The sequence below is a fragment of the Maniola hyperantus genome, chromosome 16 (genome assembly GCF_902806685.2).
Source record: "Maniola hyperantus chromosome 16, iAphHyp1.2, whole genome shotgun sequence".
Classification (NCBI taxonomy): domain Eukaryota; kingdom Metazoa; phylum Arthropoda; class Insecta; order Lepidoptera; family Nymphalidae; genus Maniola; species Maniola hyperantus.
Genome location: NC_048551.1, coordinates 2985927 through 3013919, shown reverse-complemented (window position 1 = coordinate 3013919; position 27993 = coordinate 2985927). Strand labels below are relative to the sequence as shown.

General features: G+C 37.8%; 2 protein-coding genes across 5 annotated transcripts in view; one reads left to right on the top strand and one right to left on the bottom strand.

Moving 5' to 3' along the window:
- The window catches only part of Ugt50B3 (UDP-glycosyltransferase family 50 member B3), a 48977-nt gene extending 25270 nt beyond the window's left edge, over positions 1-23707 (top strand). For 3 of the 4 annotated variants that reach the window (XM_034976959.2, XM_069504007.1, XM_034976960.2), the window contains 5 exons: positions 17718-17860; positions 18503-18686; positions 19276-19773; positions 20523-20751; positions 22270-23707. In XM_034976959.2, the coding sequence (XP_034832850.1) occupies positions 17718-17860; positions 18503-18686; positions 19276-19773; positions 20523-20751; positions 22270-22856 (1641 nt within the window). In that variant the 3' untranslated portion in view covers positions 22857-23707. The remainder of the gene's footprint in view (positions 1-17717; positions 17861-18502; positions 18687-19275; positions 19774-20522; positions 20752-22269) is intronic. The other variant, XM_069504008.1, reaches the window with a different exon arrangement.
- Positions 23708-23918: 211 nt separating this feature from the next.
- The window catches only part of LOC117989596 (uncharacterized), a 37426-nt gene continuing 33351 nt past the window's right edge, over positions 23919-27993 (bottom strand). Inside the window, exons 25-26 of the mRNA XM_069503934.1 lie at positions 26376-26517; positions 23919-24283 (exon numbers count right to left, since the gene is read on the bottom strand). Coding sequence (XP_069360035.1) covers positions 24153-24283; positions 26376-26517 — 273 coding nt within the window. The 3' untranslated portion in view covers positions 23919-24152. The remainder of the gene's footprint in view (positions 24284-26375; positions 26518-27993) is intronic.

Here is a 27993-nt window from a genome sequence, read left to right as displayed (position 1 = left end):
GTAAATAAATATGTGTAGCAGAATTAATATAAGGCCATACAATTTGCTTACAACCATACTTATAATATAAATGTGTCTGTCTGTCTTTTAGGTATATCATTTCACGGTCCATCCGCTTAACCGATTTTGCCGTTTGGCAAAGAAATAGCATGCATCACAGAGACAGGCTACTATTTATCCTACAAAAGCAAAGAGTTCCCAACTTCCTATGAAATTTTTGAAAACCTAAGTCCACGCGGACGAAGTCGCGGGCATTAATAATATTTTTGTCTTTGGAAATTGACATTGAAAATATTTTGGGTTAGGCATTTTTATATTTGCATTTGAAGGTTATGAATTGATGATCTGCTAATTTCATTATAAACAAGATTTTACCAATAATTATGCAATTTATAGTTATGTCATTTTCCTACAAAGGTGATCGCAGATTACAATAATATATGCGCAAAAGCCGCTAGTGAGAACACGTCACACGAGTCAAGTATTTAGTTCTGAAAATGAGAATTACGAATCACTGTCTAACTACCCATCCATACTAATATTATAAATGCGAAAGTGTGTCTGTCTGTTAGCCTTTCACGGCCCATCCGATTTCGACGAAATTTGGTACAGATATAGCTTGCATCCCGGGGAAGGACATAGGCTACTTTCCCGGAAAATCAAAACGTCACATAGGTAGGTATGAGCAGGGTATAAGTGACAGAGACAACGCTCTACAAACCCGCTATCTCTTTCTAAAGGTCGATGTGTTTCCTGCCGGGCACTGTAGTGCGAAAAGAAATAGTGGAAAAAGTATCAGTAGCTCGAAAGGCTATTTTATCTCAGCTCAGGTGACCTTTGCGGCTTTTTGTGAAATCTGCGATCGATTTAAAAAATAATTCGATTATTACGTGACCTTAGTTATTTTATTATGCTTAAAATTAATGTCAGTATAAATTAATACATTATTGATCAGTCTGTAACTAGAACGATTATATTATACAATCCCCATTTTCAAACTAAAATTTACTTTAAATTGACTAGTTTAAGATACAATTTTGAATAGACGCGACTAGATATCCGTATTTTATAATTTCGAATGATTATGAACTTTAATGAAAAGGAGATAGAGTGTTAAATCTATTGTAATTGTGTTCGGAAGTTGAGCGAATGGCGAAAGTGTGGTTACTCTCACTTACGGTCACGGTCGCGGTTTCAAGTAGGTAACAATGGTTTTGCATAAACGTTGGATGCATAATAATGCAATATCAGGTTATTGCGTATGACTACGGTCTCACCTGATGACCCCCGGTAGACCTACAAAGCTTTTTTAAACAAAGGCTTTAGTTGTCATCATCATGATCAACCCATCGCCGGCTCACTACAGAGTACGGGTCTCCTCTCAGAGTGAGAAAGGTTTTGGCCATAGTCACGATGACCATGTGCGGATTGGTAGACTTCACACACCTTTGAGAACATTATGGAGAACTCTCAGGCATGCAGGTTTCCTCACGATGTTTTCCTTTACCGTTAAAGCAAGTAATATTTAATTAATGAAAACGCACATAGCTCCGAAAAGTTAGAGGTGCGTGCCCGGGATCGAACCCCCGACCTCCGATTAGAAGGCGGACATCCTAACCACTAGGCTATCACAGCTTACTTTTTCTCTCACTATACTGCATGTGTCTAAACTCTGAACGAAAGCTATGCTCATAAAATATTTCGTTCGGTCATGCTCTTAAGTAACTTGAAGGCTTTATATTCATTACTAAGTAGGTACTTTTAATTAAATTAGTACCTACCTTTTTACATAGAGATAGCGAGCCGACGAGCAGGTGGGTCACCTGATATTATTGATTACAGCCGCCCATGACATTTGCAGCACCAGAGGAACTGCCGATGCGTTGCCGGCCTTCAGGAATTTGTTGGTCCGCTCCTTGAGTAACCCCAAGTTGTAATCTAGTAAGAACACCGCCGATGGGAGTTGATTCCACAGTTTGCATGTGCGTGGAAAGAAGGATCTGGCACAACGGACGGTCGAAGTGCACCAGACACGCAGGTGGTGAGGGTGAAATTGTTTACGGTGGCGCGCGGTGCGGTTGTTCTCAAAAAGCTCTTCAGAGCACTCCCCATTATAAAGGCGATAGAACACGCATCCATAGATGCATAGACACCTACCTAGTAGAAGGGCTAATTCAAACAAAAATCGTGTTTCTTTGAAGTTTTTACCCATCTCAAAATCGCCCAACGCGCCCATATAAGTTTTCACTTCAAATTATAGTTTCTCTTTATTGTACCTATAGTGATATCTCTATGACACGCAAAGTACAAACGAGCTTATATGCTATCTTTATGACCCGAGCAATTTATTTTCCGTATTTATAATAATTTGTACTGTTTATTCTCCGTATGTTATTATAAAGTTCACTGAAATTGAAAACGGTATTATTTTATGATAAGTTCAGTTAATATTGTTAGCTTTATTTTGTAGCAAAGCTGTTTTATGTTTACTCTACTTTGTATCATAAATTCGTAAATCATAATTCATAATACATTCGATAACAAAGATTGTTTTTAAAGGTTTGTTATATGTTATACAATTGAGGTCAGTTAAAAATAAAGTTAATTATCATTTTTCATGAAAAATCCTTATATCTACTTAACTTGTTAATAAGGTTTTTTTAAATAAAACTGTGACATTTCATTGTAATTTGTAATGGATAATAATAATTAATTTTCGCTAGCTCAGGATGTTAGTTTTGTATGTACGCGTAAGTATGAGTTTTTGAAAAAGTTTGTGAGTTACCTACATATTTTTCATTCAAAATTCAATGCACGAACCTACTCGTAGGAAAGGGCAAAAGTTCAATGAAGGAAACAGACCATTAAATTTAATACATAAACCTTGAAAAAAAAATTAAGGTGCTATTTAATAGGCTTCGAATTAAAAAGTAACTAGGTACCTAGTTGGTAGTTGGCGTATTACCTTAAAAGAGAGCGATGGCTTTCAACATGAAATACACAAAGGTCAGCTTTTAAAAGCTGGTTAACCTACAATTAGGGAGATTAAGCTGTTTCACACTTGCGGTTTGCCGTGCGGTTAGTTCTACGACAGGTACAGAGTGGGTATCTTAGTAGACATTAATTGTGGTGTACTAACTAATAGCTGATCTAATACTTTAGTAAAAGTTATGTGAGGCACGTTCGTATTCGGTCGGTCGGTGACGTCAAATTGTTGTTACACTTAAAACTAATAAAGGAGGTGAATTTTGGAAGAACCTCTATTTAATTATTACTGAGAAATAATTTTTTAGTTTTTAATTAATTTTTGATAAAGGCCCACCCAATTAAAAAAATCTAAAAGCACACGAACTATGTCGCGGGAATCAGCTAGTAATGAAAAAGATCCATTCTTCTTATTCTTCAAAAAAAGTTGCTTGTGTATAGCAGTCTACAAAAAAGGGAGATTACTTGATTGTTGTGTGAAAGACATTTAGAATTTTCGACTGTGGTCTCCTTTTCAGTGTTAATTTATTTCGCTTTTGAAGAGGTCAGCTCGCTTAATACTATTAACGTAAATATGTCTTTTTGGGTACTTCAATCAATATGCCCTTGAACAAGCTGACCGAAAATTTTAAAAACCGACCAAGTGCGAGTCTGACTCGCGCACCGAGAGATCCGTACTACAGTCGTATTTTTTCGACGTTTTGCATGATAAATCAAAAACTATTATGTATAAAAAGAAATAAAAATCTGTTTTAGAATGTACCTACAAGTAAAGCGCATTCATATTATGATACCCCACTTGGTATAGTTATCTTACTTTAAAAATCTTTTGTTGTATGGGAGGTGGGAGGCCCCCTTAAATATTTGTTTTATTTTAATTTAATTATTTATTTTTAAAGTGAATATAATATAACTAAATGTTCTGTGAATATTTCAAGCGTCTACCAGTTGCCGTTATCAATATCGAGCAAAAACGAGCAAAAAATTACGTTTGTTGTATGGGAGCCCCCTTAAATGTTTTCTTTTATTCTGATTTTTAGTATTTGTATAATATCGGCAACAGAAATGCATCATATGCGAAAATTTCAACTGCCTAACTATCACGGTTCATGAGATACAACCTGGTGACAGACGGGCAGACGGACAGACGGACGGACAGCGGAGTGTTAGTAATAAGGTCCCCTTTGGGTACGGAACCCTAAAAAACCAGCTGTGCTAGTTGGGCCGCTTGAGTCGATATTATTATGTCGGGCCTCGCTTTTTTAGGGTTCCTCACATAGTTATGTTTTGGTCACAGCTTACAAACTACGTTATGAATCGTTATTATCGTCAGTATTTATTGTTAAAATTTAAATACAGCATATTACAATATAATGTGCCAAAATTTTAAATTCCTAACTATAAATTTAGTTTTTGAGATAGACCCCGTCACAAAAATGGTCTAAAACTGATAACTTTGACGGCCCCCATATTTATTTTTTAAAATAAAAAATAATAATAAATATATTTAGTGAGTGCCCGGGATCGTACTCCCGACCTACCGAATAGGAGACGGACGTCTTAACCACTAGGCTATAACGGCTCTGACCCTGCACGTCAATCAGTTTCTTTGTTACATACAAATTGTAGCTGCTTACTTGTAGACAGCAAATTACCTTACATAATCTTACTTAATATTTTATCTTACTTTAACGGCTCATTACAGAGCTGAGAGCACGGGTCTCCTTTCAGAATGAGAAGGGGGTTGGCCATAGTCATATAGTTTACCACCTTTGCCAATTGCGATTGGCAGACTTCACACACCTTTGAGAACCTTATGAAGAACTCTCATGTGTGCAGTTCCCTCGCGATGTTGTCCTTCACCGTTAAAACAAGTGATAATTACTTAAAACTTAACTTACTTAAAACACACATAGCTCCGAAAAGTTTTAGGTGCGCGCCCGGGAATGAACCCCCGACCTCCGAGTAGGAGGCGGACGTCTTAACCACTAGGCAATCACAGCTACGATGTGTAATGTCCTTAAACAAGTATATTTTGGGCGCATGTATACCATTAAGGAAAATATTCGGGAAAAGCCTACGGGAAATCAGAGCTGATATTTACAACTGTCATTAGGTGAACGTGGTTCGTCCACATTTCCAACTTAGTGTCCCCGAAGGTGACAGTGATATTTGTGACAAAATACTTAATGTTTGTGAGCTATATGTGTGCTTGTGATGACATATAGTGCATTATGACGTCATAGGACCATGTCAGTTTGTTTACTTACTGTTTTTGCGCAGTGTAAATACTTTTAAATATAATCAACTAAGATGCTCGCGACTTCGTCTTTTTAAAAATCCCGCGGGAACTCGTTATTTTTTCGAGATATAAATACTTTGTCGCTTTCCATATCTAATTACATAAATCCGTTGATCTGTTGCTAGTAAGTAATTTAAAAACAAAAACATGAAAAATGGCATGCCGCAGGGACCGTTTGTTTCCCCGGGATTACAATAGAACTATGTCAATCTCCAGATTTTTAACTTTACATACCTATATCCTGTGAAAAATCTCCTTTCTGCTTTGTTCCTTTGCGGCGTGTTTGAAGGACAAACAAAATATTTTTGCCGCGTTAGCACGTGCTGCACTGCCGCCACGCGTTGTATTTGTCCAAGCCTTAAAGCTTTATCTTGATTAATCCCAATGAAACCTGGATGTAGACACAAAGGTGTTCGCTACTCGTCTCTTTTGTTTCGTTAAGAAAGGTAAGTTAGTAACGGTCGACGATGCTATCTTTAAACTTAAACATCGTTAAATAAGAATCCAAGTTATGAGCGGCAACGATTAATTATATCTTTTATAACACTTACTTAATTATTAAGTGTGAGAAAAATACTTGTTCCATGGCACGGCATGTTGTATCTATTGAATATGGCTTTGGTTTCAATCTACTTGTTATGTCGGTGAACCATTAAATAACATTAAATAAATAAATTATTTATTGATCAAAAAACATAGGTACAATTATACATACCTACTTACTTACATATACATAATAACAAGCCAATTTGTTAAGTAGGTCTACAGAAAAACCGACTGTCCCTAAGCTAGGTATTACATTTTAATAAGTATACAGGTTATATACTTATAAATAATAATTATATAATATATTATTTTATAATTTCCAGCTGTGCATGAATAAATTCAGTTGATTATTGAATCAAACCACAGTCATCATGATCAACCCATTACCAGCCCACTACTGAGCCGGGTCTCCTCTCAGAGTGAGAAGGGTTTAGGCCATAGTCTGCCACGCGGGCCCAATGCAGATTGGCAGACTTCACACACTTTTGAGAACGTGGAGAACTCTCAGGCATGCAGGTTTCCTCACAGTGTTTTCCTTCACGGTTAAAGCAAGTGATATTTTATTGTTTTAAAAACGCACATAACTCCGAAAAGTTAGTGGTGCGTGATGAATCTGAAGTCCTAAACTAAAAAAGATTTTTCATCTCTATAACGTAAACCACAGAAAGAATTTCCAGGGATTCCACCTAAGCAAAGCCGGGACAGGGAATCATAACCTATAAGGTACTTCCCGTTGACCTAGAATCATATTGTGTTAGTTGTAACTAACACATGATTCTAGGTCAACGGGAAGTACCTTATAGGTTGTGATGTATCACAAAAAAATGTCTTTTCTCACCAATGAAACCCTTAGTGCCCGGTTCCAACTCGCACTTGACCGTTTTTTTTTGTAAGATCTCAACGAGTATATTAATTGTTTATCTCTTATTACTTGTACCGTAGACCGTAGCGTGAAGTGAGCAAATAAATGTGAATCTCGTTCGCCTCTCGTGTTATCATTTTGTAATAAACATAACATTCTGTTATGTAAGCTTCACGTAACGTTATTACATGTTTTTATGTTACTATTAGTGCTAATAGCTCAGATACTTAGTAACTACTCGTAGCTTAATAGGGCGTTAATTTTTCAAGGTTGTGTCCAGTTACTCCAGATAAGTTTTCAAGTTAAGAAACGTGACAACCGTCACCCGCTCGAGATGTCAATTTTTTAAATTCATTACAAGGCCCTTGACTGCGCTCTGACTGGTAAGTGATGATACCTATAGTCCAAGATGGGTAGCTGCCTAACTTGGATGGGCTATGGTAGTTTTTTATCAAGATTACCACGTTTCCGAACCGAAAGAAAACCCCCAATCCGACTGATATTATAAAGGCGAAAGTGTGTGTGTGTGTGTGTGTGTGTGTGTGTGTGTGTATATATTTGTTACTCCTGCACGCAAAAACTACTGGACGGATTTGGCTAAAATTTGAAATGGAGATAGATTATACCCTGGATTAACACAGGCTACTTTTTATCCCGGAAAATAAAAGAGTTCCCGCGGGATTTTGAAAAACGTAAATCCACGCGAAGTCGCGGGCATTAGCTAGCTAGGTATGTATGGAGTATACAAGCGAACAGCAGGGCGATTGTCTAAAATCTGCATCAATCATTATTACAATCTCAATTGTTCTGATTGGCTGAATTTGTGCGATTCTTCTTGCAACAATGAATTGTGGCCAATAGTGAGCGAGCATTAATCAATCAGAGATGATTGCGATCGTGACATTGTAGCTGTCAAACAACCGCGGTAGGGCCACAGATTTAATTACCTATACTACTACCGGAACCCCCGCTTGTCCGCTTACGATTTGTGTACCTACTATGTGTGTAATGGTAGGGCTGAGGTATAAGCACAGGGTCTGAGCGAAGCCAATCGAGCGGGACAAGGACAACGTTATAATAAGCAACTACAGTGCTTGTCGCTTGCGTGAAAATAGGGTGAGAACTAAGAACAGAGTGACCCGAGTCTTTGATTCGCTGCCAATTTGAATCAATCTTTAAAGGGGGATGAGGGAATAATTTTATCAAAGACACAAAAAATACACAAAATAGAAATAGGTCCCGCAAATTGCTATTGCGCTGCCGTCTAATGACGTCATTTTGACGTCAGCCGAAATAAAAATATACCAACCATCAGCTCGAAACTTCAGTCTAGTGCTGACGTCATTAAAATGGCGGCCACGCGCATTAGCAATTTGCGGGACTTATACTATTTCCATCAGGCACACAGCTTGTAAGTATAAATAAATGGCACTTGCCAAAAAATACTTATATGGCGTCATTATTCTTGTGTTTCTTAATCGGGATGTTTATTTAATGAATTTAACGAATGGTTATAATAAGCAATAATTGTCCTTTACATGAACCCTACTTTTTGTCATTGACTTTTTATCGGCAGGAAACCTGCTTGTGACGCAGGATGCAGGTTTGAAATAATTTCTGAACAGATTTTAATATCTAGATAGGCATATAAAGAGTCAATCACCGCTTACTTCTTGAAGTATAGGTATGAATATTATAAACTACTTAAATAATGATGACCGCGTCTTCGTCCGCATGGATTAAGGTTTTCAAAAATCCCATGAAAACTTTTTGGTTGCCTATCTGCATTCTGCGTGATGCCAGTTATCTCAGTATGTACATACTATGTAATCAAATTTCATCAAAATCGGTTAAACGGATTTTTATGGCTGATCCGTCGATCAGGGGGGGTAAGGGGGCGCAACTTCATCTTAGCGCCCCAATTGTCAACCTCACCTGCACGTGGTGCCCCCTGCCAATTAGCAAACGAGGATATGACGACCGAAGAATGGCGGTATATCCATTCTAAACAGCTAGGCTTTAAATATCACAGATTGGGGACGGGCAGCAGCGTCTTTGATGCGAAAAGCCTAGCCCTGCGCTGACCAACCCGCGTGCCCAGCGTGGTCAGTATGGGCAATACTCCCAATGAACAACGCCAACACACAAAGGCCCCCAGTTCCCGGTCGCCCTGCTATTCCCGATAGCGAGAAGTGGGTGGATGAGGAAGGCGAAGGATCGTGTGTGGTGGCGTGCTCTTGGGAAGGCTTATGTCCAGCAGTGGACGCAAATAGGCTGATTGATTGATTGATTGATTGACCTCAAAATTAAAAAGGAACCCTTGTAGGACCACTTCGTTTTCTGTCTGTCGTGTCTGTCAAGAAACCTATAGGGTACTTCCCGCTGACCTAGAATCATGAAATTTGGCAGGTAGGCCTTTTATAGCACACTTAAGGAAAATAATCCGGAAACCGTGAGTTTGCGGTTACATCACAAAAAAAATGTTTTCATGAACATTAATTAGTATTTTCAACTTTCAAAGTAAGATAATAACATCAAGTGGTGTATTATGGAAGGGCTTTACCAATACATTCTAAAACAGCTTTTTAATTATTTTTATGCATTTTTGATTCATCGTGCAAAATGTCGAAAAAATAATATTAGTACGGAAACCTTGGTGCGCAAATCTGACTCGCACTTGGCCAGTTTTTTCTCAACATTCTGGAAAGTATATAAGTAAGTGGCTAGGTAAGTGGCAATGGGCAGGATAGATGGCTTGGAAGATGGACGGACGTTGGGTTTTCAATGCACTACAATACCAGCAAAGCCCAGCCCAGCAAGAAGGCTGTAAAGTCCACTAAGTGGACAGACGACATTTAAAAAAAATTAATTATAAGCGCACGCTTGACCACGATCACACGTTATGGGAAGTTATGTTGTGGCATAAGATGGGGCGCGTTTGCCTAGAAAGTGCTTATTCACTCTTCAAATTCAAATTCAAATTCAAATTTCTTTATTGCGAATATGGGTAAACAGTGCAGATATTACAAAACAAAAAGGTACAGCCAAATTCTGCCTATTAGCATGCAATATGTTATGACTTATGATATACCGAACAACGTGTACATAGTTTTGATAAAATTAGTCAAATTATATACTTAGTCACAAAAAAATACAAATTTAAATGATAATGTTACAAATGTCAAAAATTAAAATAAAACTAAAAAATTTCTACAAGGTAATCATTAATCGAGTAATATGTCTTTTCTAACAATAGTTTTTTCAATTTTATCTTAAATAAAGGAAGTTCTTATTTTAAAAATACCCGGATTATAATTGGCACGAAACACTGATCTCAGAAGAGTATTCCAGACTTTAGCCATGCGTATAAGGAATGATGACGCATCAATCAAACGAAGCGCAGAGAGTAGTGTAGGTATACAACGTGGATAAACGTCTGTGTATACAACCGAAGGCAAGACCGGTTGAGTCCATTTACTCTCAAGTCAAAATCCCTAAAAATACCCATGTCCTGAACTTCTGAAGGTGGACGTGTACGTCCGTTGACGTCTATCGGTTGGTGACGATCCCTACACAAATAAAAATATGGAAAATTGGTTGAAACATGCATCGCATATTAATTACAATATAATAAATTATAGATAATATAGAGAGCTGCTTTTAAAGGAATCGTTATTAATTAGGTTGTCATATTTTGTCAAGATAAGAACTAGAGTATGTAGCGTATTAATTCGTACAAAAAATGTTACAAAAACAGCGTCTAATTATCCTTGCTCCAGTAAAAAATATCCTTATATTTACGTAGAGATTTTGCCCTCGCTAGAATTTCCTTATTTTTTAGGGTTCCGTACCTCAATAGGAATAACGGAACCCTTATAGGATCACTTGGTTGTCTGTCTGTCTGTCTTTCGGTCTGTCAAGAAACCTACAGGGTACTTCCCGTTGACCTAGAATCATGAAATTTGGCAGGTAGGTAGGTCTTATAGAAGACATTCGGGGAAAAATCTAAAAACCGTGAATTTGTGGTTACATCACACAAAAAAAATTAAATTGTGGTCATGAACTAACAATTAGTATTTTCAATTTTCGAAGTAAGATAACTATATCAAGTGGAGACATCATATGAAAGGTCTTCACCTGTGCATTCTAAAACAGATTTGTATTTGTTTTTATGCATCATAGTTTTTGAATTATCGTGCAAAATGTCGCAAAATACGACTGTAGTACGGAACCTTCAGTGCGCGAGTCTGACTCGCACTTGGCCGGTTTTTTATTATAGAGGTGGCCTAAATTAAAATAATTTACGGAAATTTTACATGGTCCGATCATGCGGTCAACCTTGTATGTAGTACAATGTTAAAGGACCTTATTACCATTCGTGTACCAAGTTATGACTTGTGTACACATTGCGAGCTACTGACCCGATCGTAGACAGTCACTGTCATCGTTGACTTGCTTGTAACAACACTGTAAACTTAGAGTGAGACCGTAGAGGTTGCGGAATCGGGTTTTAATTTAATAAGGATATTGATTAGTGATTATGAAATAGAGGATCTTCCAAAACACGTTAAATCCACGTCCTCTGTTAGTTTACTAACTGATGCCCGTAACTTCGTCAGCATGGATTTATTTTTTAAAATTCCGTGGGAGCTTTTTGATTTTCCGGGATAAAAAGTAATCTACTTATGTCACTCTCCAGATCTTTAATTATAACCATGCAAAAAATCACACCGATACGTTGCTCCATCGCAGCGTAATTGAAGGATTAATAGTACTTAGTAGTGTCAGGCTAACTTGTACACTAGCTCGCTGATCGCTCCGTGTAAACAAACCGTTTCCCGTACTGGTTCAATAACGACTTCTTACCGAATAAACTGACATTCACTTAATATGTGACCTCGATTGCGTTATGCATAATTTAAATTAACAAATAAACAATATTACTATACAAACAGGGTTTTACACGCATTACTGAGTTCTAAAATAATTTACGAGTTACGAGTTATTGTGACCAAGTTAGGTAGGTAGCTAATTATTTACTTATCATTATTTTCTACCTGTTACCAATCTAATATTATAAAACTTAAACCAGGATAAGTACCTAACTGATCTATTTTATTTTATTTTTTATTAAAAATTAGGAACACATACAATACCTACACATATTTTACATTGACTACATCACTTATACACAAACACACACTGATATTATCGATAATAATGTTTCCACCTATTAAAATTTTCAGAATAATAATATATTTAATGTACAGAATTCGTCCAGTTACAGTTTTATTATAAGTATAGATGTGTACTTATCAATATATAGTACGTATATAGTATGTAATTAAGTAAATAAATGCACATAAGTATATTATAAAATAATTATAACCCCTAAATTCCAAATCTGTGGAAAAAAATTAACTTTTAACAACTTGATCAGAGCTTTAGTTTGAAATTACATGCAATCTTAGAATTCATTATAAATGGAATGCGATCATTAGGTTAGAAAACTACAGGTCAATGACTCTACCAGCCATTTAGCATTCCTTTAACCAAAGCAATTCGTCACAGCACAGCACATAGTCTATTATGAAAATGTCACTTGGTGCAATTTTCATACAAAACAGCTCTACGTAATAACTAAAGGCACAGAATTATATAGGCTGTAACCAGAACGCTAGCAAAAACTTAGCGTTATTGTTATACTACCTAAACACAATCCAATACCAATAAACATTTGTCTCATTTGTAGTCTTAGTGATTTAGTATTTTTCAAATCCGTAAAGAATAGCGTGTAAAACTCGAGTCAATGCCCCCACCTATGCGGCATAGACTCCGAGTGGCCTACTTACGCAACGTTAGTTGACCTCTAGCGTCAGTCAGATGTTTTATTTGCAATATATTATTGTGAACTTTTAGAAAATATAGGATTTTTTAAAAATATTTTTTCGGTTTTTTTGTGGTATCATATCAGTAATCATCAGTACTATCACCTGTCTTCGTTTTGCTAGTGTGCTGGTTACACCCTGTATTATAATAGATACTAACGAAAGGTAGATAAGTACACATTGAGTTTTCTGATGCATCATTTCAACCCTCCTCATTTTGACGACCACCCTGGAGCAGTTGTGAGGACTGTGGTCTTATAAGCCGGAGGTCCCGGATTCAATTCCCCGGGAATTTGGGAATTTATATTTTCTAAATTGTCTCTGGTCTGTCTGGTCTGGGAGATTTAAAAAAATCCACGCGGACGAAGTTGCAGGTATCATTAATTAGTACTTATCTAACAAAGAAGTCGGAAGTACTACTACGTAGTACACCTAATAACTCGAAAATGGTCCTAAAATAAATAATGAAATGCGCACAAAGCGGTGAGTATTCTGTTTGTAAACAAATTCATCAGGTGTCAATACTATGAAAGGATGAAGATAAACCATTAATATTTATATAGAAAAAGACCACCGTACGTGATGCTTTGCTTGGTGCGCTAATAACTTATGGTCTATTTAAGGAGTTATGGCTTTATATAAATAGACGACAAGATGTTTCTTATTATAATAATTATAAATGGCGTTGTCACGTTAGACCGATGATTTAAATGCAAATATTAATATGCCCATCAATTGCATACATAATTCAATGTTATGACTTTAATGGGGCTCTATAGTGTAACTTTTTAAGTTAACGGTACATGTCCATTAAACCCAGTTAAGGTCTGCCAACGCTGCTCTTTCTGGTGCGAGGTCGCCATCACAGCACCTTGGGACCCCAAGCTGCATCGGTTCTTAGAACTATGTAAGTACTTGGTTTGAGGTGTGAGGCTTCGGCGGCAAAGCCGTGCCGCCAAGCGATTTGGCGTTCCGGTAGGATGCCGTGTAGAAACCAAATGGGCATGGGTTTATTTAAAACTGCCATGCCCCTTCCACGTTAGCAATCAACCTTAGACTGCATCGTCACTTACCACCAGGTGAGATTGCAGTCATGGGCTAACTTGTATCTGAATAAATAAATAAAAACACGTAGAGAAACTCTGAACATCGCCCGTTGGGATTGTTATAGTACCTACCTACCTATCTAAAGTAATGAAACTTGATCCGATCAAGTTTAAAAGATCTTTCCCCTACGGCAAGGGTAAGGGATTCCTACCTAAGTGATAGCAGTTACCTAAACTCATATATTATACTCTATATATATCTACTTTTAGAAAGGTCTGAAAGCACTCTATGTTTTCCAATTCACGTCTTATTATTTACGTCTAAAACTGTCATACGAATATACACTAAATTATACATCTTACTTTATTATATAAGTATGACGAGCAAAAGCTGTAAAAAGGGATTTTTCCTGTTTTTTGTTTACTTATTTATTATGTTAGCATGATGGCGTTGGCAGTTAGAGCTTTTATTTGTTTATTTTTTACTAGCTGATAGCTATTACGTCGCATGGATTTAGGTTATTAAAAAATGCTGTAGGAATTTTATGTTTTCCCGAGATAACAAAGCCGACTGCGAAAACGTTGTCAAAATCGGTTGCTAATACAAATTATAAGATTTAAATCTTTGATAAAGAATGCTACTTTAGGATAAGACTAGCTCATACCCGCTACTTTGTCTGCGTGTACTACAGAAATTACAAACTCCTGTTTTACGCCCATTTGAATTTTTAAAATTCTTAGCGGATGTCTACGTCATAATAGCTATCTGCATGCCAAATTTCAGCCCGATCCGTCCAGTAGTTTTAGCTGTGCGTTGATAGATCAGTCAGTCAGTCACCTTTTCGTTTTATATATTTAGAAAGAAGAAAGATACCTATGTAGGGGTGATAGCCTTGTGGTCTCCCATTCAAGGGGTCCGGGGCATTGCATTAAAAAGTTTCCAGAGGATTTTTCTAGAAACCAAAATTGATGGTAATGAAGTCGTGAGTATCATCTAGTACGTAATAATCTATATATTATATAAAATTCAAAGTCCTGACTGACTGACTGACTGACATAAATATCAACGCACAGCCTAAACCGCTAGTCCTAAAGACATGAAATTTGGAGGGTCTATTCTTTGTACAGAGTAGGTATCCACTAAGAAAGAATTTTTAGAAATTCCACCCCTAAGTGGGTTAAATGGGGGATGGAAGTTTGTATGAAAGTCGGTCATTTTTCAAGTTATTTGCATGAAAATTGGTATTTGGATTTTCGATTACAAATGAAGAAATACGTGTTTCAGGATTTTTGGAAAATTTGCCTATAAGGGTGGTAAAATAGGGGATAAAAGATTGTATGGGAAAGTTTTAATTATTGATATTATTAACTGGAAATTTGGAAAATAGGTTTTTTCTTGAGGTTAGGTGTCAGCTAAGAAACGACTATGAGAAAATCCCCCCCCCCCCCCCCTAAATGAGTGAAATGGGGGTTGGAAGGTTATATGTGTTATTCGGTGCTGTTCAGAGTGCGTGTCCTGATGTTATAATGTTTGTTTCTGAAAAAAAAACCATTTGTTTCCTGTAGGCCACGCGGGCGAAGCCGCGGGCAGAAGCTAGTAATAAATATAAGATTTACCTACCCAGTATCGATGCCAAATACTTATATTATATAACTAACCACCGTTTTCTCACGACACAAAAATATATCCTAGCCCATTGTAACATAAACAATGGGTTACTGTTTTATCATACATACCTATTGTTGATAAAGGCGAAATGTATACAGATTTTATGTGGGCTTGAATGATGAGAGGCACAACTCGCACAAGGTGGGTCTCCGTAGCTATGGTAGACTTTTTCTTCCAGGAAACCGCTTTATTAGAATTCTATGTATTATAATATGATCATGAATAAGCAGGTTGCCTACTTATCTAATTTTTTTTTGCCATCATTATACCGACGCAACGGAAAAAATCAGCGAATTTTGGTTCTGTATGTTCACTACATAAGAGAGAATTCCCGTTCATATTTGTGATTTCTGCGTCAACCTCGAACTCCCGGCTCGTTGGAAAGCCTGGAGCACCGCAGAGACGTAAGCTCTCTTTGCGTGTTCTATCGCCAATATAATGGGGAGTCTCTAAAGAGTTGTTTGGTCTCATTCCACCCTCATTTTTCTACAACCGCACTGCACGCCACCGCAAGCAATTTCACCCTCACCACCTGGGTGCCTGGTGCACTTCAACCGCCCGTTGTGCCAGATCCTTTTATCCACGCACATGCAAACTGTGGAATCGACTCCCTTCGGCGATGTTCTTATTAGATTATAAACTGGTTATTTAAGGGGCGGACCAACAATTTCCTGAAAGGCCGGCAACGCATTGTCGGTTCCTCTAGTAAACTTCGTTCTACTGACTAGCTTGTCTAATCTTTCTCTTTCTGAGAGGAGACCCATACTCATTTGCTGGCGATGGGTTGAGATGAAGATCCCACCGAGACTACATAAACCTTTGAAAACATTACTGACTATCAGGCATGCAAGTTTCCTCACGACGACGCGGCGACGGTTTGCAAAATGTTATTTAATAAAACGCACACACACACACACACAGGTAAGTAAGTCCGAAAAGTCCGAGGCGCGAGTCTGCTAATCAGTACCCTTATTATAAATGCGAAAGTGTGTTTGTTTGTTGGTTTGTTGGTTTATTGGTTTGTTGGTTTATTAGTTTGTTGGTTTGTCCTTCAATCACGTTGCAACGGTGCAAGGGATTGACGTGATTTTTTGCATGGGTATAGATAAAGACCTGGAGAGTGACATAGGCTACATTTTATCCCGGAAAATCATAGAGTTACCATCAGTACCCTTATTATAAATGCGAAAGTGTGTTTGTTTGTTGGTTTGTTGGTTTATTGGTTTGTTGGTTTATTAGTTTGTTGGTTTGTCCTTCAATCACGTTGCAACGGTGCAAGGGATTGACGTGATTTTTTGCATGGGTATAGATAAAGACCTGGAGAGTGACATAGGCTACATTTTATCCCGGAAAATCATAGAGTTCCCACGGGATTTTTAAAAACCTTATTCCACGCGGACGAAGTCTTTGGCATCAGCTAGTAGGTACATAAAACTAACAAAATACTAGAGTTAACTCACAGGGTTATTAAGTACCTATTCAATCCTTTTCTTTGTGACCTCGAAGCCAATATAATATAAAATGTAATGTCGACGTCGGAACTCCGACCGAACAAACCTTATTGCGAAAATAAATCTTGTCTACAATGTTATTTTAATATATTTCAAGAATTTTCAATACTTACTTAACAAGAGATACTCCGTCTTTCTACGTATATGCTTATGATATTGAGATCAGTTTCCTTGAAAACCGCCTTGGGTTTCAAGAAAACTGTAATACTGCTCCACTAAGAAAGGTCGCGTACTTATATCCTGCATTTTTTACTAGCTTATGCCCGCGACTTCATCCGCGTGGACTATACAAATTACGAACCCCTATTTTACCTCCTTAAGGATTGAATTTTCAAAAACCCTTTCTTAGCGGATGTTTACGTTATAATAACTATCCGCATGCAAAATTTCAGCTCGATTCATCAAGTAGTTTGAGCTGTGCGTTGATAGATCAGTCAGTCAGTCAGTTAGTCAACCTATCCTTTTATAAAAGTATATAGATTTTGTGTCTTAAGCAATAAAGATGTTGGCCACGACTCGTTCGTGCCTATTTATATATATACATACGTATATTATGTGTATTTACTTTATTTAATTAGTACACCCCTTCCGCTTTCTTTAATTTTTATAATATCCTCTACCCTAAGGTTGCCTGGAAGAGATCGCTATTGTAGCGATAAGGCCGCCTATTGTACTTGCTATCTTTGTTATAATATGTCTATTGTTTTGGTTTTGGTGTACAATAAAGCATATTTTACTTTACTTACTTACTTACTTACTTAAATATAGATAATAGTCTTAAAAATAAAGTTCGTCTGCCATTTTGATCAAAATTATTCCTTTAGAACCCAGATACAACTTGAACGTAACTTAAAAAGTGTATTGCTAGATTGAACACAAAATTTTACGATTTTTCTGTTTGTTTCCAGAAGGGCTCTCGGTGGCCGATAGTATGCTTGCCCATCTTGCTGGCAGCATCGGCTTGCGGGAGCGACATCCTCATGGTCACGATGGGTGGCACCAAGTCACACAAGATACCATTTCTAGAGCTGGCTCAGGGGCTTATCAGAAGGTATGTCTGTTTTTCCTTATTTGACCCGTCGTACGACGACTGCGAAACATTTTTGCTGAAGGAGTCAAATCTTAGTGCACACTCCCACCAGCCTGGTTAAAAGTGGGTCTTTAAAATGAAAGTAGACCCTATTCGTATAGTACATTCAAAATAAACTGGCGTGTTTCCACTTGAGACAGTCGCGGTTGAATTCAAAAGTACCAACACTATGAGGCTGAACTGGCTCCTTTAAAAATGAATGGGCTCTATGAGTGTTTGGTTTATTACCCTTATTGTTTACGTGGCATGTCAAATGTAATCCTATTGTTATTGCTACTGACGGTCTTAAGTAGAAACACGCCAGTTTATTTTGAATGCACTATACGAATTCTGTGTCTCTGTATAGATTTTGTGTTTAATTTCATTTAAATCTTCTCAGAGAGGACATGAGGATTGCCAAATGTAGTCTGATAGCACTAGTCAGTCCATAGTCCGACAAAAATGTTATCGGTTACCATATTCATTAAAATCAGTTAATCTGATGGCCATGAAAATTTAAAAGACAGACAGCCAAACATACAGATACGCTTTCGCATTTAGATTATTTCTATAGATAGTATGGATAAACTACCATTTTCAGTCGTTCCACTATTTTGATTACAGGAACCACAACATCACATTAATCAGCCCGTTCTCCCCCGACTTCCACATCGAGGGTTTGGAGGAGATCGTCCCGGAAGGCCTAGCTTCCTTCGTCCGCGGCTACATGACCTTCGACCTGGTTGGCGCTAGGATGCGGGGGGAGGAACCGCTACCTTATAAGGATATCATAAGATATGGTTATGAGGTAAATATTCTCATTTTATAACCCCCTTTGATTATTTTGACCTCTGTAATTCTGACCTCTTGATCAATGTCTAATATTCCGCATAAAATGAAATCATTCAAGTGTTTCTCAGGTACACATCTACCATGACTCAAGGTTTATATTTTAACTAGCTTATGCTCGCGACTTCGTCCGCGTGGACTACACAAATTTCAACCACCTATTTCAACCCCTTAGGGGTTTAATATTCAAAAATCCTTTCTTAGCGAATGCCTACGTCATAATAGATATCTGCATGCCAAATTTCAGCCCGATCCGTCCAGTAGTTTGAGCTGTGCGTTGATAGATCAGTCAGTCAGTCACCTTTTTCATATTTAGATTTTAAAATACTGAGACAAATTCTGAGGAATATGGGTCTTTCTGAAGAATATAAGTTAATGGTTATATAAAACATCCCTTATTTCCTTCCCAATCAAGCTCTTTTTATTGTCTGAACACCAGCTTTCGACTTGAGACAAATTACAATTTCAAAATTATAATTTATTTTAAAAAGGGTTGAATCAGTTCTAATTTAATAATAATGAAATATAATATACCAGCTCTCTTCCAGGCTTGCGAGGCCTTCCTCAGTGATTACGAGACGAGATCCTTTTTGCGGTCAGGAAGGAACTACGATCTGATCATGTTGGATGGAGCCTACCCCGAATGTGCTTTGGGTCTGGTCTACCGCATGAAGCTCCCGTTCATGTACATCAATACCGTGGGTTTCTACGCTGGGCCAACAAGTATATCTGGTAGCCCAGCACCGTACTCCGTCACTCCAATCTTCGCCAAAGCTTTTACAGACAACATGGGATTTGTGGATAGATCGTTGAACACTTTCTGGCATCTTGGAGCAATGCTGGGTCACGGGATCAGCGTGACAATTCTACAAGGGGTGTTAAGAAGACATTTTGGACCGCAAATGCCGCACGTGTACGATATGGGGAAGAATGTCAGCTTTATTCTTCAGAATGGGCATTACTCAGTGTCTTATCCTAGACCGTTCTTACCAAATGTGGCGGAAGTTGCGTGTATTCATTGCAAGGAGCCGAAGAATTTGAATCCTGTAAGTAGAATTTTTCGACCCATTTATTAAACTATCATAATATGCGTATTCCATAAGCTAGTGATAACTATCGTATTATCACTAGCTTATGGTCGCGACTTCGTCCGCGTGGACTATGCAAATATCAACCCCCTATTTTACCCTATTTTAGGGGTTGAATTTTCAAAAATCCTTTCTTAGCGGATGCCTATGTCATAATAGCTATCTGCATGCCAAACAGCCTGATACGTCCAGTAGTTTGAGCTGTGCGTTGAAAGATCAGTCAGTCAGTCAGTCACCTTGTCATTTTATATATTTAGAAGAAGAAGATTAGCTTATTTCCACGAATTCGTCTGCGTTGAATTTAGACTTTTTTAAAATGCCGTTGGAATTTCTCAAAATCCTTTCAGTGTGGGTCTACTGGGTCTATAAAGAGCCTACATATAAAATCTCAAATTCCTAGAGTCAGCATATTGTTTGAGTTGTACGCATGTACGTTGATATTATGTCAGTGAATTTCTATTTTATAATTTATTCATATTTACCAGCCTGTTCTTATCTTTTTTGACCTTGACCTTGATAATAATATGTCCGAGAATAAACTGGTTCTTATACCATTTTAATTTATTTTATAGCTTTTGCTTATCCAAAAACCGGAACTACATTTATTACGTTTCCCGTCCAAACAAGAACAATTATCTATTCCAAAATCAATCTCCCAAAGTTTCAAAAATATCCCTTATCAAATTATCAATTTTGACGGGTTTCAGGATCTAGAAGACTGGATATCCGGTGCTGGGGCAGCAGGATTTGTGTACGTTTCCATGGGATCATCAGTGAAAACGAACAAAATGCCGCTATCCGCTCATCGTCTCTTCATTGATGCCTTGGGAAGGCTTCCGCAAAGGGTGTTGTGGAAACAGGACGGAGAGCAGAACTTGACTAATATTCCGTCAAATATACGCCTTTACAATTGGTTGCCGCAACAGGATTTGTTAGGTAGGTTTACATAGTTCATTTGAAGTATTTCGTTCAGGTCTTTTCGTATTCCGATCACCTAGATTTACTTGTAGGGCGCCACAGACAGAATTCTAAATAAGGCTTTGTTGTTCTTAGACAGTGGGTCACTGATTTCAGCGACTTACACATACCTAAAGTTAAAAGTTAGAGAAAACCTGGAGTTCTCAGAGAGTTTCAATTTTCAATGCCCATCCGCCATCTACATCATCAGGCTCTAAAGTATTTTTTTGAAAAATACTCAAAAAATAAAGAGTTCTAATGACCTCCTGCCTCCATAAACAGAGACGCTCAATGGTACGTTATCTAAAACACAGATGCTGCATAGTTAGCATCTTCAAAGGAATGATAACATACAAATAAATCAAATTAATAAAATGCTTTTTAATACCTCCCTGGCGCAGTGGTGAGCGCAGGGGGTCTAGTTAGGGAGGTACACGATTCCCGGCAGGGATAATTTGGAATTTTATAATTTCTGGTCTGTTCTGGTGGGAGGCTTCGGCCGTGGCTAGTTACCGCCCTGCCGGCAAAGCCATACCGCTAAGCGATTTAGCGTTTCGGTACGATACCATGTAGAAACCAAAGGGGCATATGGGTTTAATAAAAACTGCAATACCCCTTCCAGGTTAACCCGCTCCCATCTTTAGACTGCAACGTTACTTATTACCAGGTGAGATTGCAGTCAAGGGCTAACTTGTATCTGAATAAAAAAAAACGCAATTGCATCTGCAGAGTAGGTGTTGTATTAAATTGGTTCTATCTAAATTATGTAGTCCAGTTAGGATTGCAGAAGACAGTCTTAATTGTCTATTTATTCATGCTTTGAAGATATCCAAGTTATTAGACGGCTGCGAAACGGAAATGGGAAGGATTCCAAGCGAAACATTTGTAGATAGGCATACCTTCATAATTATTGTGATGCCATTAATTTAAATGGCAATCGAACGGAGTAATTTCATTTTATTTATTCCTTCCCTTAATAAGTTACATTTATATCCATAGACCATATCCATACTAATCCATTCTAATAATATAAATGCGGAAGAGCGTCTGTCTATCTGCTAGCAGACAGAGAGACTTTTCACGGCCCATTCTTTGACCGATTTTGACAAAATTTGTTACAGAGATAGCTTGTATCCCGGAGATACGTAGGTTAATTTTTATCTCGGAAAATCAAAGAGTTCCCACGAGATTTTTAAAAATCGAACCGAGCGAAGTGATGAGAGTGATGAAGCCTGATGTAGTCTAGTCTAGTAATAATGTCTGTGTATTCGTACCTAAATAACCTTCAAAACTCAGTTACAGTTTTCATGATCATACAAAACATTTTATGGACAAGAAAATCTAGATCCTTCGTATCGTAGATATAGGTATTTACATTTACATTCAGATTAATCTATACGACCTACATTATAATTAGTTAAATAAGTTCAACCTTGCGAAGTATTTAAACATTAAATTATTTACTTACCTATATATTTATGAAAAATACACTTTCAGGTCACCCGAAAATAAAAGTATTCATTACCCACGGAGGCCTCCTCAGCATGTTTGAGACGGTGTACCACGCAGTCCCCATCATCAGCATACCAGTGTTCTGCGACCACGATTCCAACGCAGCCAAAGCAGAACTGGATGGATACGCGAAGAAACTAGACCTCCAATACTTAACATCAGACAAATTGTACAGAGCAATCAAAGAAGTAATAAACGAGCCCAAGTACATGATACGAGTTAAGAATAGACAGATACTTCTGAGAGATCAGAAAGAAACTCCTTTGGAAAGGGCTATTTATTGGACCGAATACGTGATACGGCATAAAGGAGCTTATCATTTACAATCGCCGGGTAAAGATTTGAATTTCTTCCAGTATTACTTGTTGGATGTAGCGTTAGCCTTTCTAATTGCAATGTTTACGACTTTCGCTCTTATAGTGGTTTTGGTAAGATTGACTTTCAAATGGCTAGTCGATTATGTACAAAGTAAACGTATGGATAAATTGATTGATAAATCTAGTGATTTATTGAAGAGATCGACGAAATTGATACGAGTAGATCGAGCGTCGATAGCGAAGAAGAAATTATAAGTACCAAATTAAGTGTTAGGCTCAAGGCACATGCCATTGAGGCAGAGACAAAGCGCAGCTCAACGTGTCTTTTCTAAAATGTTTCAAACTAAAATGAACTTTTGTTTCGCCAAATAGTATTTGATAGCATCTATTATTATATATATATAAAAGGAAAAGGTGACTGACTGACTGGCTGACTGAACTATCAACGCACAGCTCAAACTACTGGACGGATCGCGCTGAAATTCGGCATGCAGATAGCTATTATGACGTAGGTATCCGCTAAGAAAGGATTTTTCAAAATTCAACCCCTAAAGGGATAAAATAGGGGTTTGAAGTTTGCATGAAAGTCTGTCAGTTTTGAAGTGTCTATAAAGAAGTTTTGTAGTTAATATTTTTGCAATTAGCAGTATAACATATTTTATTAAGTTATATATGTTAAAATCTCATAGTTAAAGATCAACCCTAAGGGTGTAAAATAGGGGTTTAAAATTTGTGTATTCCACGCGGACGAAGTCGCGGGCATAAGCTAGTCGTCACTATGTGTAATGCACACGCGTATGAAACAAAATTAAAAATAAAAGCGAATGCACGCGTTCTTGGTAAGAACTTTGTTTCATTTTGTTGTGGAATTAAAAAAAAATGTTTCAAATAAAAAAATTGAGACATTCTAGAAAAAACGCTTTACTTCGCTTTGCCTCTGCCGCAATGTGCCTTTAGCCATAATTTGTTAGTTACCATGAAAGTTACCGTAGGAGATTGATTCTAGGTTTCTAAGATATTTTGTATTGTGATGAAAAACTTTAGGTATTGTTAGTGAGTAGGTAATATTTGTAAATATTTAATTATAGGCTAATAAAGTTTTATAATGCAAATACACTTTTGATTCTCCCCTCATTATAGGAGATAGTAATAATAAATGAATAATAATGTTGGATTAACAAGTTGTGGATTAGTATATTTAGAAAATTCATGAAAACTTAAAATAGGAGCTCGTGAAAGGGGAAAATTAGGGTAGGGGGGTTAGAGCTTGAAATGAAAAAAACGTCTAGTAAATTATAAGTTTTAATAGGTAGGTATGTTAAACTAAGTGTGAACATTAAAGTGATGGCACTGTACCAATGCTACGCGAATTATTTTTATGTAATTTTGTGAAGAATAATTGAAGTAAGTAGATTCAATTTATACATCTGTTGCAATGTTGGTTGCCTTCAAAAATTAGATGTGGAGACCAATAATTCTGCTATGATTAAATTAATTTCTTATGAATAATAACAAAATAACTATATTTTCAATATATTACATTAATTAAATCTACATATCAATCTTAGGTAGAACTGTTCCTAAGCTGATCGAACTTATTTTCGGATCTGCATTACCATTTTCAGGGTTGACCTTGGAGACACTCGCGGAGTCTGGTTTCACCGCAAAGCGCATTATGTGGTCTGAAAACGAAAACGAGGTTACACGTGGTTTTAGGTAAAAGGAGCTCTGACGACAGTGGAGGGGATGTGACTGCATGTAGGTGTAACCTACTGTCATAATAATATACAGTGCGATAAGGCTCTTTTGGCGCGTGGCGAAAATCGGAACTAACGTTGCCGTCAAGTGTCCCCTTTGTTCTTATTTGAATAGTCTAAGCCTTTGTTCTCCAATAGCACCCTCCTGTCAATGTCATTCAAGTGCCAAAATAGCCTTGTCTATCATCATCATCATCATCATTAACCAATAGACGTCCACTGCTGGACATAGGTCTCTTGTAGGGACTTCCACAAGCCACGGTCTTATGCCGCCTGGATCCAGCGGCTCCCTGCGACTCGTCTGATGTCGTCCATCCACCTAGTGGGGGGGTCTTCCAACGCTGCGTCTTCCGGTGCGAGGTCACCATTCCAGCACCTTGGCCTTAGCCTTGTCTATACTATCGTTCATTTTAGCGTTTAGACTATCGTGAGTGATTTTCATTTTACGTAATATATCACACACCGGCTTTACTCATCGTGTTTAGTCGATGTTAGCTCGACTAGTTTCGAACCCATCCGCGTATCATAATCTCAACCGCGACGCGTGCGCGAACTCTGTAAAAAAGGACCCCGGATGGGTTCGAAACCATGTCGGGCTAACGTCGACTAAACACGTGGGTAAAGTCGGTGTGTGACTATCTTTCATACTACACCAGAAACGAAAGGTTGACTGACGAACCAATTGCGTGGCAGCGACGATCTCTATTTACGATGATTGTATTGATTGATGTAATTGATGGTGTTGAAAAATTGGTCAAGTGCAAGACGGATTCGTACACAAAGTATTTCTTTTTTTTTTTAATTTATAGATTAGCGCTTGGCTGCAATCAGACCTGGTGGCAAGTGATGATGCAGCCTAAGATGTAGCGCGCATGCATAGAAGATGCCTATTCAGACTATTCACTCTTGACTTGAAGGTACCCATGTTATAATTGGAGGGGAAAACTGACGCTTCCGTACCATTGTACAAGAAATAATACTTTTTGATGGATGCCATTTTGAATTTTTTATTATTTGTTGTTTTAGCGGAAATAGAAATTCATATACTGTGAAAACTTGTAGGTACTTGTGTAAGTAGTAGTAAAAGATGTTGGTAGCCTTCGGGTACGGAACCCTGCAAATGAAGACGTACCAAACTAAGCAACAAAGGTTTTAAAACATTTCTAAATCTGGACTCCCTTAAACATGCGGGGTTTATCAGAGGTAAAATAATAATTAAAATGACAAAATACGGCTCCGAACCCTGTCAAGCGCAATGGCCACACCACAAAGCGTTGTATTTGAAATTGCCTCGAGCTCCTAGATTTAGTAAAGAGCAATTGTGTGGCAAAATGTTTGTAACCTACTATTATTTTCATATACAGTTCATTACACTTTTTATTTTTTTTGCTTAGTACCTACTTAGTTAATTTAATATTTTTCCGGATGACCCCGGATGTGAACCAGTGAGGCAGAGAGAGCAAATTGTATTGTGGGTCATATTTTTTGCTAAGAAATTTTTAGTAAGAAGGTACCTACTACTATTATGACTGCATTCTGTGGAAACTGTCCGAAATTGGCAGTATTACACCCTCATTCCTCGGTAAAGCTGTTGGTCCTGCGCCTGATCTCGTCCCAGTCATCTTGATTAGTCATTGAACATGAGTTTTTCTGTCAAGAAATTCTTAGTGTCGCCTCGGATAAACGTTTGGTCCCGTCACTGATCTCTCTCTGGTCATGTCGAATAGTCGTCCCATCGAAGGTAGGAGGAATAGAATACACTATAATTATCTTCTGTGAAGGTAGGTAGCTACTCATCGTTAAGATTAGCGGTTTAAATTCTGGTTCATCATCATCATCATGATCAACCCATCGCTGGCTCACTACAGAGCACGGGTCTCCTCTCAGAGTGAGAAGGGTTTTGGCCATAGTCTACCACGTTGGCCATGTGCGGATTAGTACAATTTCTGGTTGGGAAAACTTTATTAATACACATAAATTGGGGTTTCAATCCAGATATTTACCACTTTGATAGTACCTTTGAAGTGGAAGAGCAGGCACCCGAGGACGCCTGTGACGCCACCAGCCACCAGCAGCCAGCGGACAACACCCACAATCCGTTTGGGGATGAACAGCTGGTGCTTTAGCATGTTCACAAACGTTTTATTCAGTGCCAGACCCTAAACATATGGACAAGTAATATGGGTCAAGTTTACTGCAAATATTTATACCTGTAAGTATGTATCTAAGTACCTTTAACCATTTCATCAGTTATTACAACTGACTTACCACAAAGCTGTGATAGCCTAAGCATAAGCTGTATAGATAGATAGATAGTTAGGGCGTCCGCCTTCTAGTCGGAGGTCCGGTTCGATCCCGGGCACGCACCTCTAACTTTTCGGAGTTATGTGCGTTTAAGAAATTAAATATCACTCGCTTTAACAGTGAAGGAAAACATCGTGAGGAAACCTGCATGCCTTAGAGTTCTCCATAAAGTTCTCAAAGGTGTGTGAAGTCTACCAATCCGCACATGGCCAGCGTGGTAGACTATGACCAAAACCCTTCTCACTCTGAGAGGTTAGGCCTTATTAGGAGAACTTATTCTGATTGATAGGTGACGTTGCAATCTAAGACTAGAGTCTAGATCTATACTTCTTTGTTTTTGTCTGGTGGGAGGCTTCGGCCGTGGCTAGTTACCACCTTACCGGCAAAGCCGGCAAGCGATTTTAGCGTTCCGGTACGATGCCGTGTAGAAACCAAAGGGGTACCTATGGGTTTAATAAAAACTGCCAAACCCCTTCCTGGTTAGCCCGCATCCATCTTAGATTGCATCATCACTTAACACCAGGTGAGATTGCAGTCAATGGCTTAGGTACTTGTAACTGAAAAAAAATCTTCATATCTCTGATTAGGTATAATCTTCTATTGCTGATTAGGGGAATCAGTTACTAGGCTGGATCGTAAATCATTCAGCCATTAATTACTTTATAGGACACCTAATACGGTATTTGACAACTAGTCAAATCAGTAACTTTTTATCAAACGTCACGCGCGCTTAGTATGCGAGATTCTTTGAAATACCGGTGTGTGACGTCACAATCATTTGACGTGCTTTTTTTAGTTTAATCGATAATTTAAAATTGTTAGTACACTTAAAACCAACAAATGACGTGGATTTTACGTATTTTGGAAGACGCTCTATTTAATAATCACTGAGAAATAATTTATTTTTGATGTAGTCAAATATCCAATAATATCATTTTAGCCAGGAATCAAACAAGGGAAGGGTTTAGGTCAGACATAGGTAAGTGGAAAATGCATAGTTCAAATACCCAGGCATGAGGCACGTAACGTTTCACCAGAAAGTTTGCCAAAATTAACATCAGATTCTACCTAATAACCAGAGATAGTCATGTCGTAGGTCGGTAAGTAGTCAAAGTCGACAATTCTGATGCGAAACACCATAAGTGTGAACTCAGATTGAAGTAGGTAAGTAGGTACCTAGTAGGTTATAAGTCAGACATAACAAATCTGAACTTCGCAAATTACCATTGCTTTAAATTACAAGCTTGGGAACTTTGCCACCTGTTGTCAAGAATTTCATTTTCAATGTTAGGTTCTAAGTTTCATAGAAAATAGATAAATAGATCAAGGAC